At 38.1% G+C, this 15,583-nt stretch overlaps 1 protein-coding gene across 1 annotated transcript in view; it reads right to left on the bottom strand.

Moving 5' to 3' along the window:
* Nucleotides 1-15,583, bottom strand: part of SPATA7 (spermatogenesis associated 7) — a 31,371-nt gene that overhangs the window by 13,484 nt on the left and 2,304 nt on the right. Inside the window, exons 2-4 of the mRNA XM_012555659.2 lie at nt 8,034-8,093; nt 5,585-5,680; nt 3,124-3,171 (exon numbers count right to left, since the gene is read on the bottom strand). Coding sequence (XP_012411113.1) covers nt 3,124-3,171; nt 5,585-5,680; nt 8,034-8,093 — 204 coding nt within the window. The remainder of the gene's footprint in view (nt 1-3,123; nt 3,172-5,584; nt 5,681-8,033; nt 8,094-15,583) is intronic.

Raw genomic sequence — 15,583 nt, 5'->3', positions numbered from 1 at the left:
TGATGTAATCACCTCCATAATGACATCTGATATGAGCAGCAAATCAGTTGAAAGGGAGTTTCCTTGGGGGTGTGGCCTACATCCAATATAAGTGGACTTTCTGGCAAAGCTCGAGGGCTTTTGCTCGCTCTGGATCCTGCAGCTGGCTTCTGTTCATCTGACCTCTAGTTCTTGGGACTTGAGCTAGCAACTTACCTGCCAATCTTGGGATTCGTCAGCCTGCTGTCTGACCTGCCAATCTCGTGTTTCCCAGCCCCTGTAGCTACATGAGTCAGGAGAAGCCTCCAGCCTGACAGACTTGGGACTTTCCAGCCTCTACAACTGCGTGACCCATTTCCTTGACACACACACACACACACACACACACACACACACACACACACACACATGCTTCACTGGTTTTGGTTCTCTAGAGAAACCAGCCTGAGGCAGCCGCTAACCAAAAGGTTGAAGATTTGAGTCCACCCAGAGGTGCCTCCAAAGAAAGGCCTGGTGATCGACTTCTGAAAAATCATCCATTGAAAAACCTATGGAGGACAGTTCTACTCCAACACACATGGCGTAGATGACAACTGTCCTTTTGGTCGACAGGCCCTAAGTCTTAGAAGTCATTCTTGACTCACTCCTCTTTTTCTCTTACACCCTGTCTACATTTAATCCATGAGTAAATACTGTTGACGCCCTTTAAAATGTATCCAGAGCCCAACTATTTCACATTCCCTCCACTGCAACCACTCTGCAACCATTACTCCTCACCTAGATAATTGTCTCCTACCTGGTCATCCTACTTCTACCATTACCCCTTCAAGACTATTCTCAACACAGTAGCTGGAGAGATACTTTAAAAGTTAAATTGGCTCATGTTACTCCTTGACTCAAGGCCCTCCAATGGCCTCCAGTTTCATTCAGAGTAAAAGCCAAACTCCTTGCAGTGGCCACACCCCTACGTGATTGGCATCTCTTTGCCCTATCACAATGATCTTATCACTCTCCAGCTGTCTTATTTCACACCAGCTATAAAGCCCTCATGGACGTTGCCAGATGGAATACACAGGAATCGAATCAAACTGCTAACCAAAAGGTCGGCAGTTCAAATCTGCCAGCTGCTCCTTAGAAACCCTATGGAGCAGTTCTACTCTGTCCTATAGGGTTGCTATGAGTAGGAATTGACTCGATGGCAAAGGGTTTTGTTTTGGTTTTTGGATCATTAATATCAGACAGAAGTAAAATTTTGCTGAAGATCATTCAAAAGCAGTTTTAGCAGTAAATCGACAGGGAACTGTCAGAAATTCAAGCTGACTCAGAAGAGGATACTCCTAATCCCCATTTCCTTCTTCATATTTTCCCATAGCATTTATCACTTTCTGACATATTCTACATTTACTTGTTTATATTTGCTTACTGTCTCCTCCAACTAGAACGTAAGCTTTATAAAAGCACGTACTTTATTTTATCCACCTTTTTAGTTCCAGCCCTTGGAACAGTATATAACGCATGGTATTAAAACAGCATCTAGCACATAGTAGGTGTCCAATAAATATTTGTTGAATTAACTAATGAGTGAACTCTAGTGAGGTAAGCAAAATATGCAAAATCCCTGTTATTCTAAATTGGTGGATTTGGATTTTAAATCCAAGAGTTTGGCTGAGCAAGAGGATTAATACATTCAGGCTGTTTATTATACAATCTTTTTATTACACACATACACACAAAAGATAATCTTATTTTATATATCTATTATTCAGGAAATTAATACCAGTATAAAAATTTAGCAAAGCTTTCCCATTTAGAGGTGACCACAATTAAAGAGAGTTATTTGAGCTAAAGACAATTAGGAAAAACCATCTTAATTCAAATGATGCGAATTTTTAAAAACCATAAATATTGAACAAACCAGTTTTTCATTTTTTTAAAAGTTATTAATATGATACAGAAAAATAAAATATAAAGCAGCAGAGAAATTCAAAGTCTAGGAGGGATCTGAGAAATTAATTACTCTTCATTTTACAAAAGAGGAAAGTAAGACGTAAAATGGCTTGCTTATGTAGCTAGTGTGCTATGGTTTTGAAAAACACATACTCAAGCTCTACCTTGCCTAGAATGCCTTTACCTCGCCTATAAAATGATATGAATCCCTAGATTCCTTCAAAGATGTAAGAGCCTACATTAGGGTTTGTTACAAACATAAAGGGCACAAAAGAGGGGAAATATAAAGTGCCAAGTACCGGGCCTGACAAAGACTCTGCTCACTGAATGGCAGCTGGTGGCCAAGAAGAGGTGGGTCCAACCAGCCCTGCTCACTGTGATCGTCCCTCAATTGCATCCAAGCGGCGTTTCCCTATCTATGTCCTCGTTCGTCACTTACTATGCACTACCTTGGGGTGGTATTTTTTAATGTAGCTATCCTCTCTCGATTAGACAATAACTACTAAATTTAAATAGTAACTTAAGAAAACACTAAACTTAAAGCTTATGATACTTTTTTTTTTGACTCCTAATAAGACAACCATAGGCTGTGATATCTACCTTCTTTTAAAGTATGCATTTCTTGACTTGAACTCAAACTACAAATGCCTCAAATGGTCTCAAATTTGTCGCCTTCAGAAAATTTTTAAATAGGAATTTCAAATTTTGTGGGCTAATTATTTCCTCAGTAAAGATTTGCAAAAATGCAAATATTGGGTAGTCAAGGGTAGTTATTTCACACACTTCAGGATTCTATACAATTATAAGTCAGTATGGCTTTTTAGATGCATATAACTCCTGTGTTTATCAGTTAGGCTATTAGGATAAAAATAGTAGACAATATTTACCTGGAGAAAAGTGCCAGTTATGGTATTTTTAATGAACCATGCAGTTATCTTGATGATAAGCCAAGAGCAATGAAAATCGTCGAATTTTAGAGTTTAAACCTTGGCAAGTCTTTTAGTACAACCCACATTTTTATATATACAAAAAGTATTAAATAATATATCCAAAGTTACATAAAAATTTGGGAGCAAAGTCTGGGCTAGATTCTAAGTTTCTAACTTAGAAATATAATACACGCTTCTTTTATTTATGGACAATACAAAAAGTTAGAAAATGTTTTCTCAAAAAGCAATAGGTCAAAAAGTTACTTACATTTGATACTGGTACTCATGCTTACTGGAACTGAGCAGTCTACCGCAGCTGAAAAAAGAAAAATTAGTTGTTTAATAATACTCTTAATATTTATAATTGACAGTAAGTATCAAATGTGGAAATCACGAAGAGTTCCTAGTATTTTAAAACTTAAGCTCTTCAAATGAGAAAATAAAAAAAATTTTAAATGGACATTAGTGAAAAACTGGTAAAATTCAAAAACGGGCCGTAGTTAATCGTATTATATCAATATTAATGTCCTGGTTTTGATAATTGCATGCAATGTTTTAGTATTAGAGGAAGCTAGGTGAAGGGTATATGTTAACTCTTTACTAGTTTTGTAACTTTTCTATAAGTCTATGATTATTTCAAAATAAAAAGTAAAAAAAAAAGAAAATGAAAAGACAAGCCACAGACTGTGAGAAAATATGTGCAAAACATGTATCTGATATAGGACATGTATGTAATATAGAACTCTCACAAATCTATACCAAGAAGACAAATAACCCATTCAAAAATATGAGCAAAAGATTTGGACACTTCACCAAAGAAGACATACACATAGCAAATAAGCACAAGAAAAGTTGCTTGACATCAGTAGCCATGAAGGAAATGTAAACTAAAACCATGAGATATTACTACATATTCACTAGCATGGCTAAAATAAGACTGCCAATACCAAGTGTTGGTGAGGATGTAGAGGTGATGGAAATGCAAAATGGTACGGGAAACTGTTTGGCAGTTTCTCATGAAGTTAAACATACACTTACCATAAAAACAAAAAGAAAAAAACCCCAGTTGCCTTTGAGTTGATTCAGACATGATGACCCCATGTGTGCCATGCTGTTGTTGTTAGGTGCCGTCGAGTTGGTTCTAACTCATAGCGACCCTACGCACAACACAACGAAACAGTGCCCAGTCCTGTGCCATCCTCACAATTGTTGCTATGCTTGAGCCCATTTTTGCAGCCACTGTGTCAACGTGTGCCACAGTACCCTGCAATTCCACTCCTAGCTATTTAATCCAAGTGACATGGAAACATATGTTCGAGGAGTGCGTGGGAATGTTTACAGCAGCTTTATTGATAAAAGCCCAAGTGAGTGAAAACAATCCAAATGTCTACAAACTGGGGAACTGATAAAACAATTTGTTGTATACACATTAAACGGAATACTACTGAGCAGTAAGAATGACGAAATACTGATACACCGCAACAAACATGGGTTAATCTCAAAAACATTACGCTAATTGAAAGCAAGACCCAAAAGGATACATATTATATGATTCCACTTTTATAAAATTCTAGAAAAGACAAAACTATAGTGATAAAAACATCAGTGGTTGCCAGGGGTTGGCGGGAAGGAATTGAGCCCAAAGTAGTAGAGGGAACTTTTTGGGGTGGAAATATTCTATAACAGGGGCCAGCAAATTTTTTTCTGTAAAGGGCCAGAAAGTACATGCTTTAGTCTTTGTAGGGCACTATGGTCTCTGTTACAACTAGTCAATTCTGCCTTTTAGTGCAAAAGCAGCCAGAGGCAATATGTAAAACAAATGTGGTTGTGCTCTAGTAAAACTTTATTTACAATGAAATGTGAATTTCATACGATATTCACGTCTCAAAATATTGTTTTTCTTTTGATTTTTTCCCAACCATTTAAAAATATAAACACCATTCTTAGTTCACAAGCTGTAAAAAAACAGGTGGCAGGAGGATTTGGCCTGTAAGCTGTAGTTAGCTGACCCCTACTTTATAGCATGGTGGTGGTGGTGGTGGTGGTGGTTATACAAATGTATACATTTGTCAAAACATTTAACTGTACATTTAAAATGAGTACATTTTATTGTATGTAAGTTATACCTCAATAATGCTGACAAAAAAGAAAAAAAAATAGCAGATAGCATCTTCTTTGTGCAACTTCTTTAGTGGATTCAAAAACAAAAAAGCTGTTTATAAAACTTTTATATTAAGATCAATATCTTGCCACAAAATAATATTAGGGATATCACAGTTACAATAAAATAACATAGGTATTATGTAGATTCTAAATACAGTTAACAAAAATGGTATTCTGAATTTGCTATGTATATAAAGTTAGTCAATAATTTTTTTTTTTTTTGGGTAGTTACACTTTTTTCTTTTTTTATTGTTGTGAAAATATATATAACACAACATTTACCAATTCAGTATTTTTTGTGTGTACAATTCAGTGACACCAATTACATCAACCATGTTGTGCAACTATCATCAATATTTGTTGCCAAATTTTCCATTACCATAAATAGAAACTCACTGCTTCCTAAACAACAGTCAATAGTTGTTAATTAAACAACTATATTTTACTTACTACACCAACCACAAAACCTTTTCTATATAATGTATTCATTTTTGCTACAGATTTATTCTAATGAGAAGCAGAAAGTTAAAACTAGGTGCTCAAAGTTCCCATTTGCACATTTTTACCTTTGGCGGAAAGGATTTTATTATAGTGGGCAGCCATGTGAGTCTTGACCAGGTGGAGAGTGCTTAGTCTGAGAGAGGAGGAGTCAGTGCAAAAAGCTAAAAATGAAAACATATTTCATCATTACATATTTAAAATTAACATAAAAATCAAGAGATAAACAAGCTGCTGGTAATTTAGCTCATTCTTATAAAATGTTCTGAAACTCAATGACAAAGATACTGACATTATAAATTTGTGATGCTGAATACATTCTAGCCTTAATCTTGTACTGATAACTTCTGACAGGCAACTGACCACTTGAGTTCAAGCCTTTCCAAGAGTTTTACAACCCTGAGTGTTTTGGGAAGAGATTCTAAAATATAATCTTTCATTACATTTACAAAACTGTTTCTTACTGTCAGCACTCAAACGCAAGTAAAAAATGTTTAGTCACTTACTTGCTTGATTATAAAATAATATTACCATTACTAATACTTGAACAATCCATCGAGTTTGGGAAAATACACAAATCCCAAACCCAAAATCCTATATAAAGATTCTATTCTGAGAGGCAAATTTCTAACTTTACACCTGAAAATAAGATCTCCTACACATCAGTTTATTACATTCTTTTTGAAGTACTAGGACTATCTTAAGGCAGGTATGATCACATGGAAGTTCCATGACACTGAACTCCTTGACCTCATCCGAGCTACTTAAAAGAAATCTTAGAAATAAAGAACTTATATAAGTAAAAAATATAAATGTAACTACAATTTTTTAAACATTAAAAACAGTTTTTGAGAATACATGCATGTGGTTAAAAAATTTACAAGCTAAAAAGGTATATAGAGACTGAAAAATTAGTGACTTTCCCACCCTGATCCCTGGTCTCCCATCCCAGAAGTATACCCTGCTACTTTTTAAATACATTTTTCCAGGGAAATTCTATGTATAAGATAAGCATATACAACAGTGATGAGCTTGTTATTAGTACTACTAGTATTGTTGTTGTTACGGGCTACTGAGTCGATTCTGACTCATAGCAGCCTCATGTTACAGAGGAGAACTGCCCCATAGGGTTTCCTAGGCTGTAATCTTTATGGGGAGCATATTGTCAGTTCTATTTCCCACGGAGCTGGCTGCCAGGTTCGAACTGTCAACCTCTTGATTAACAGCTGAGTGTTAACCATTGTGCCACTAGGGCTCCTTACTACTACAGTACTACTACTAAAAACATTTGTTGAATGTTTACCATTTGCCATGCATGTTTTCTTAAGCTCCTTACATATATAAACTCATTTAGTCATTACTATCATCATTTAAGGAACTTAGTGACACAGTGGGTAAGAGTTCAGGCTGCTAACCAAAAGGTTGGCAGTTCGAGTCCACCAGCTGCTCCTTGGAAACCCTATGGGGCAGTCTACTCTGTCCTATAGGGTTTCTATGAGTCAGAATCAACTCAACAGTGATGGTTATCATCACTTAATAGAAGTGGAAACTGAGGCACAGATGTGTGAGTAAGGTGTTCGAGGTCATACAGCTTATAAAGGATGCAGTTTGGATGTGAACCAGGCAGCCTCATGCTGATAACCACTATAGCTATACTGCCTCTAAACAGTCATTCCTTAAAAGAAATGTTAGCAAACTTTACATATAGTTCCTCATCATGTTTTTTTTATGTATATTTTAAATATAGTTTAAAATTTTTAATTAAAATTCTTTTTCAAAGAAAAGTTTACTATTCCGGTTCTACGTGTATATATATACTTTAATACAAGAAAAATAAGTGAGATCACTGAAAAATGTGATTCTACCTTCATATTTGGAGGCAACCACTATCAAAGATTTTTCACATAAATAAGGACAAAAACTTTCATTTTGCCTAAAAACCTACTGACTTATAATTTTTAAGCTACAATTGTAAACATATTTTAAATTCATAACATAAAAAATTTACTTTGAAGACTTTAAAATGTAAGACCATCACAAAAATACACAGTAGACTTCCCTTTCATAGGTCCCAGAAATCCAATTGGATAGAAAGGCCCTGTTTGCTGATACAAAATGCTTTATTCAAGCGTCTCTTTCTCTGCACAGCTCTTCCTTTTCAGTGCTCTTGTCTTTAACACTTGCTAATCACCATTTTAGCAAGGAAGGCATGCCTTAAGCCTGAGTAGTCTGCCTGCAAAGAGAAGAGCCAGGCTGGAGCTGCAGTGGGGAGCAAGAGGCAGCCAAGCCCATATCCAGTGACACAGTAATAGTTTAAAATGATGGACTCCTAAATTTTCTATTTCAAGAACTCCTATATTTATAGCTACTCTAACATTACATTATGCAGTCATGAAATCTCAAGTTCATATATTCATTATATGAGGTAATTTTTCATCATGTCATATAACTTGCAAATAAAGGAAACATACACTTAATCTGTTAACAAGCTACCATTAAAACCAATACTTCACTTACCATTACTTTTGGTGCTCAGGTGTCCCTTAAATAGACATGGTGGATCATATCTGGGAAGGACTTAACAATAAAACAACAACAACAAAACCCCAAGAATTATTAGGGTAAATGAAACACAAGTTCCACAAAAACAATATTGAACGTTTAAAAAAATAATAAATTTATCTTTGATTAAACTACTAGGGTCATTTCAATTTTTATTCCATTGTATTACTAACCAGCAACATTACATCACACAGCAAAAATTCTGCAGCCATAGATAAAAAGTTTTCTCTTTTAAGATAAAAAGTTATTTTCAAAATAGTTGTATCTTGAAACTTTAGTTTCACTTGGTAGAATGATAAATGCATTAATTATGTTATTTGGCACAGCCCGACTATTCTGTACGTCATTGACCTACTAGAGTTTTCACTGATTTTGAGAAGATATGTATTAACTATTTCAGTCAATCACAGGTTAGTCTGTCCTTAAAAATAATTTAAAGAAAGTAATCTTCTCACAAAGTGAATGAGAAATTATATCATAGAATATGTTGCTATGTAAAGAATAAGTAAATATAAAGGGTTTACTTATTCTTAAGACATCTTTAATGATTAAAAGATGTCTTGAGGTTTATCTGGTCTAACTGACTTATCCCTTGCTTGGATCCTTTCTAGATATTCCATATTTAAAACCAATTCTAGTAAAGGAAAACTCATCAGGCAGTGTCTCATCTTTCAGAGTACATGGGGTATCACAAAATTAGATACACACTTCATCACAAAATAATTTCCCTCTCCAAAAAGTGATTATGTTTTGAGGGGTAACCTCCAAAATAGAAAGGCTGAGTTACAGAGTTAAATGAAATTTAACATGCAAGATATGAATAGTAAATTATACCTCAATCAAGTTGTCTAAAAAAGTGAACAAGCTCTCATTCTTCTCCAAAATGAGAAGACACACAGTCCCAACAGTTATTAAGCCTTCAGAGGCTATGTGAATTACTCCTTAAATCTAGTCATTATCCACCCGAATATTGTTATCTAATTAGTAAACTGTAATGTTAACCTCCAAAATAACTTGTGTACAAAATAAAAATGAGAGAAAGGAAAGAGAAGAACAGAATGGTTAGTATACACCCTCTCCTTACTCATGGACATAGTTAGGTTCCAAAGACCAGGTCGTTATGCAAAATCATGTTATGTGAAAATGGAGAATGACCACATCAGATCATAAAATGGAGGATAACTGTATCGTTATATAACTGCCAAGTTACAGCATTACATAGCTGCCAAACCACTGAGAATCATGGCCTAGCCAAGTTGACACATAACCTTAACCATCAAAGCCAGCATTACGCTTGCCTCATCTTGGTGTTTGTTACTGCCAGATGTATGTTGTTAATGTGTAAAACAGATTTTTACTACTGTTGTAAATGTGAAATGTTAGATAACAAGATAGTCGATAAGTGAGGAGACAAAAAAAAAAAAAAAAAACCCGTTGCTGTCAAGTCAACTCCGACCTATAGTGACCCTATAGGACAGAGCAGAACTGCCCTATAGGGTTTCCAAGGAGTGGCTGGTGGATTTGAACCGTTGACCTTTTGGTTAGCAGCTGAGCTTTTAAACACTGAGCCACCAGGGCTCTAAGTGTGGAGACCAAAAAAACCAAACCCGCTGATGCTGAGTCGATTCCGACTCACAGTGACCCTACAAGACAGAGTAGAACTGCCCCATAGGGTTTCCAAGGAGGGCCTGGTGGATTTGAACTGCCAGCCAACTGAGGAGAAGGTGTACATAAAAACTGAGAAAAATCAAATACCACTTATCTGACACCAAATATGTAGATCAATCAAATCCCATTTCTCTGACACAAAATGTAAGGATCAATTGCAATGAATCTATAGATTCACTTCAGTGTATTCCACTTCTCACACCAACTGAATGGAATCAATTCAGTTCTAATTCAACTACACATGCAGCACTTATTCCTCTGACCCTAGCCACTTGGAACTAGGTCAGGCCTCACAAAAGGCACAGTCCTCCAGACTGCCAAGTCTGCCCAAAACTTTAAAGGCCAGTCGCAAGCTTGGAGACCCCACGACACCCTCGCTTCTGACCTTCTTGCCACAAATTCAGGGTTCTCCCACTACCCCTTCAAGATACCTTCAGGATATTACTTACTGATGAAGACTAAAGACCACAGCCGTCAGTATGGATTATGTCTCAATATAAAGAAAATAAAAATCCTCACAACTGGACCAATAAGCAACATCATGATAAATGGAGAAAAGATTGACATCAAGGATTTCATTTCACTTGGATCCACGATCAACACCCACGGAAGCAGCAGTTAAGAAATCAAAACACGTATTGCATTGGGCAAATCGGCTGCAAAAGACCTCCTTAAAGTATTAAAAAGCAAAGATGTCACCTTGAGGACTAAGGTGCGCCTGACCCAAGCCATGGTGTTTTCAATCACCTCATATGCATGCGAAAGCTGGACAATGAGTAAGGAAGACTGAAGAAGAACTGATGCTTTTGAATTGTGCTGGCGAAGAATATTGAATATACTGTGGACTGCCAAAAGAAGGAACAAATCTGTCTTGGAAGAAGTACAACCAGAATGCTCCTTAGAAGCAAGGGTGGAGACAATACATGTCACATACTTTGGATATGTTATCAGGAGGGATCAGTCCCTGGAGAAGGACATCATGCTTGGTAAAGTAGAGGGTCAGCAAAACAGAGGAAGACCCTCAACAAGATGGACTGACAAAGTGGCTGCAACAATGGGCTCAAGCACAGCAATGATTGTGAGGATGGAGCAGAACTGGGCAGTATATCATTATGTTGTGCATGGGGTTGCTATGAGTTGGAACCAACTTGACGGCACCTAACAACAACTTCAGGATATCAAGAATAAGCTTGGGGTTCCCAGGATCCTCCCATTCACTTCTAACCTGCTGGCTCCCACTATTCCCTTGGGTTTGTCACTGGAATGACTCACAGAAAGAAATGATTACAGCTTTACTGTAACAAAAGGATACAAATGAAGAGATGCATAGGGTGAGGTTTGGGAATGTTCCCAATGCAAAACTTCCATGTCCCCAAAAGGGATGCGTTACCCTCCCACATGCATCAATGCCTTTCACCTAAGAAGCTTCTGTGTCCAGAGCCTTTATTGTGGCCTCATTATACAGACATGATTGAGTGAGTCATGTCCTCCAACCCCGAGACCGTAGATATCGCAAGGTGGTCTTTCTGTTATTGATTTCTAATTTCACTCCATTATGATCAGAGAACATATTTTCCTTCTGCTCCATTCTCCCTTGCCTCTCATTTTGGTATTTCCGTTATGCATATATTTGTGTACTTAATAGTGTTCCACATTTCTCTAGGGCTCTGTTCATTATTCTTCATTCTTTTTTCTGATTTTTAGATTGCATAATTTTTATCAATCTGTCTTGAAGTTTGCTGATTCTTTCTTCTGCCAGTTCAAATCTACTAGTGATAATTTTTCATTTTTACTGTATTTTTCCACTCTAGAATTTCCATTTGGTTCTTTTTCATAATTTCAGTCCCTTTATTGATACTCTCCATTTGATGAGACACTGTCATCATAGCTGCTTTTTACTTACTTAAGCATATTTCCTCTGGTTCTTTGAACACGTTTGTAATGGCTTCTTTGAAGTCTTTCTTAAATCTGTTAAAAGTGACAGAATTGAAGGGAGAAATAGACAATTCAATTCATCTGGGACCTTTCCCAGTCAGTTTCTGGTGCCTGCTTTGTTTCCTGTGCATGGATCACATTTTCTTGTTTCTTTGTATGTCTCATGATTTTTTTTTGTTGTTGAAAATCAGTTATTTCAGTTAATATATTCAGCAATGGGTTTAATTTGGGTTTTTATATTGTAGCAACTATGGATATTGGTTCCCCTCCCTCCTCTCTGGGGCTTGTTTTTTTGTTGTTGTTAGCTTATTTGTTTAGTGACTAGCCTAAACTATTTTAGTGAAATCTATTTCCCCTGCAAGGTGAAGCCTCTGCTGTCACTCCGCAGAGGGTGCAGCCTTGGGCACACAGTCACCCTGGAGTGACTGGTTTTCACAGGGCTTTCTCTATTTCCTTGATCTGTTAAGCTGTCTACCACATTTGGTATTATACCTAGATGTCATTGTCGGCTGATTGCTCTATGCAGCAATGCCTTGGGGCCTAAATTGCTCCAGTCTAAACTCATTGCCATCGAGTTGATTCTGACTCATAGTGACCCTACAGGACAAAGCAGAGCCGCCTCATAGGGTTTCCAAGGCTGTAATCTTTATGGAAGCAGACTGCCACATCTTTCTCCTGTGGAGCAGCTGCTGGGTTCAAACCACTGACCTGGTTAGCAGCCAATGAGGCCAGTTTTTGGGGTTTGTTCTGATTCTAGGAGGGTTATTATTAACTCTTTCCCTGGTTCTTTCTGGAAAACTAGCTGGTCCACAGTTTAGTTAGTTGCTTTCATAGAGTTACCAGCCTCTTCTTAATTGCTTACTACCAAAATCTCCATTTTTTTGAGTGTGTCCTTAGGCTTGAACTTCCCCATTCTTTGTTTCAAATGAAGTCCATTCCTTTGGGGAGAGCTTCTGAGCTGTCTGGTTTTAGGTATTGCTTCTTTTCCTGGGTAAAATTTCTGAGCACTGCTCTGGGTCCTGGATGGGGTAGTAGCCCCTGATGTTCTCAGCTTGCCTCTATTGATATGCAACCTCCACCCTATTAGCAAGCTGTGGTGAAGGCAATCGGTCCCAATATTCTAGGCCTGCTCCAGTGGGGGTAGATTCTCTGCCCTATGAGACTGTGTGGAAAAAGAGAGCTCCCGAATTTCTGACAGTACTTACCAGGAATTTAGCTCCTGCAAATCAATCAGAGCTGGAGGGGATAAGAAATGATGGTGGCCTGTCCCTCCAAGGAAGATGGCATATCCTTTGATTGGGAGCTTAGGGGAGAGGAAGCCCCATGTTCTTGGCCATATTTGCCAGGAGTGGAGTTGCTGAGCTGGGGTGGTAGGGAAGGAGAAAGGGGGTTGTTGCTCAAGTCCCACAGACACTTGTTGTTTTTACTGAGATTTAGTAGATTTTCCTGAATACATGTTTCTTTATTTGCTGTGTATCCTTTGGGTAATTCCCAGAGACTTTAAAAGCTTTTTCAAAAATAAATAATTTTAACCAGTTATGCCTGTTTCACTGCAGAGTGGGTCATGCTGCCATTCCAGAAGTGAAGTTGTTCACTTTTAAGTAGGATAGCTACATCTCTTTAGGTAGAAATGGACTTGTTTTGTTGTTACAATGAACTTCAAACATGCGTGGTACAGTGCTGACAGAAGCGGAGTAGCCACACGGGTAGACCGTGCCAGTTTATCAACTTATTTCCTCTCAGCTCCAAATTCACCCTTCAATAGATGCTCTACAATAATGAACAGAATTCCTTTAAACAGTTCTCCTTTCTCTGTAAAGGGCACTGGAGGAACACTCTAGGAGGAAGGGGCTCTCCTGTTCTTCCGAGCTGCTGAATGGTGGGTCAGCATTTTGGGTGTGGGGACATCTGGTGGTGCTCTTCCCTCAACCATGCTCCTAGAATGCGTGAGCAGAGGGAATCAAAGCAACAGGGCAGGCAGGAGGCCTGAAGCATGCAGTGTCTGTGTCAAAACCAAACCAGAATGCCATTGAGTGAATTCCAACTCTTAGTGACCCTATGTAAAGTGATCACAAGGCCAGTTTGGCTCCTCCCTGATCCAGAGGTTTGTCTCTCACAATAATCTGATACTGCTGTTGATGTTCCTTGTTGGGCGCTGTCAAGTTGATTTTGACTCATTGCCACCCCATGTGACAGAGAAGAACTGCCCTGTAAGGTTTCCTAGGATCTGATACTGCAGCCCTCCTGACAGGGTTACTACCTGTTTCAGGCCTCCTGTCGTCCCATTGTCTCCATTCTCTCAGAATGCCTATGCTTGGCTGCTCTCTGGAGGGTTGATTCCTGTTCATCCAGTGACTGCAGACACTTCTGGCTTGGGCACCAGTGAACTCTCTGTCATCTAGGGGGCTGCAACTACACTTTCTCCAGTGAGGTCTGAACCCCAGCCTTTGGGAAGAAGTTCCCCTTCCAAACGTGTCCTTTCTTGAGTACTCTCCCTTAGCCCTAGGGTACTATATGGAGTTTTCTTATACCTTAAAGTTACTCTTATATAGCTTAATACTTCTTTATTTTAAACTTCCTTTTTTAAAACCACTGTATGGTTTCTATCTCCTGACTGGACCCAGACTGATAAACGTGGTATGGAATAGCCTCAAACCCAATGCCAGGAAAAGCAGTATCATCCTCTATTTCATGACTAAAATCCTGTCTCTAAGACTGAAGGAAGGTCTTGGTAAACCTGTTGCTGTCAAGTAGATTCCAACTCAGAGCAACCCAATAGGACAGAGCAGAACTGCCCTATAGGGTTTCCAAGGCTGTAATCTTTACGGAAGCATACTGCCACATCTTTCTCCCATGGAGCATCTGGTGGGTTCAAACTGCTGACCTTTCAGTTAGCAGCCAAGCGCTTAACCAGAAGATCTTGGTAAGGTAGTAAAATTCATCTGTTTGTGAGAGCAGCCCTCTTTCCTATACCATGTGATTTCAGTAAGGTAGCCAAAAGGAACTCTGCTGAGGAGAGCTGAAGGTATTTCTTTGGCAGGGTTTCCCAGGGATACTGGAAGTTTGGGAATCCCATTGAGGAGTGTCTCCGTGGGATTAACAGATTTTATTTTTTTCAAACTATTTTCAGTTACTCATACTAATAGGTTGCTTCCTCTCCTCTTCTCCCCCAAGGTCACTGACAATAGAAGGGATGGCAAATTGGTATTTTCAAACTTTTCTCCCCCCTCTCCCAAGAGAAGTTGGAAAGAATACTTCATAGATTATCTAGTCCAAGTCCACCATTTTACAAACAGCTAAGGCCCAGGAAGGTAACTCGACTTGCTGAAGACTGTCTAGCTAGTTAGTACCAAACAAGGATTAGAAACAAGACTGTGTTTCAGACTGGTACTCCTTCTGCTACACCACCATTCAGAAGGTTTACCTTACAAGGGAATGTCTAAAATGTGACTACAGTGAGAAAGTGAAAACAGAAAAGTTTTTCTTTAGGTGTTTTAATATTTTATACTCTGAAAACAACAAAGGTAACTTCCTAATGAGATCTAAGAAATTTAGAAAGTGCAATATTTTCATTTAAAATTAAGTATTTTAGCTCTGGTTAAAATTATCTCTGATTTCCTATTAATAATAATTATTTATGGTACGCGAGAACTGACTGTTGCAGATACTGTATATTACATTTATTTTAAAATTTCAATATCAATAATAATGCTTGATATTACTATATATTACTAAAGAAACCCATTGCCATCAAGTGGACTCCAACTCACAGTGACCCTATAGGACAAGGTAGAACTGCCCCACAGGGTTTCCAAAGAGCAGATGGTGGATTTGAACTCCCGACCTTTTGGTTACTAGCCAAGCTCTTAACCACTGTGCCACCAGGGCTCCATATATTATAT

The sequence above is a fragment of the Trichechus manatus genome, unplaced genomic scaffold, assembly GCF_000243295.1.
Source record: "Trichechus manatus latirostris isolate Lorelei unplaced genomic scaffold, TriManLat1.0 scaffold00045, whole genome shotgun sequence".
Taxonomy (NCBI): Eukaryota; Metazoa; Chordata; class Mammalia; order Sirenia; family Trichechidae; genus Trichechus; species Trichechus manatus.
The sequence above is the reverse complement of the archived record's forward strand: the minus strand, read 5'-3'. Positions and strand labels throughout refer to the sequence as shown.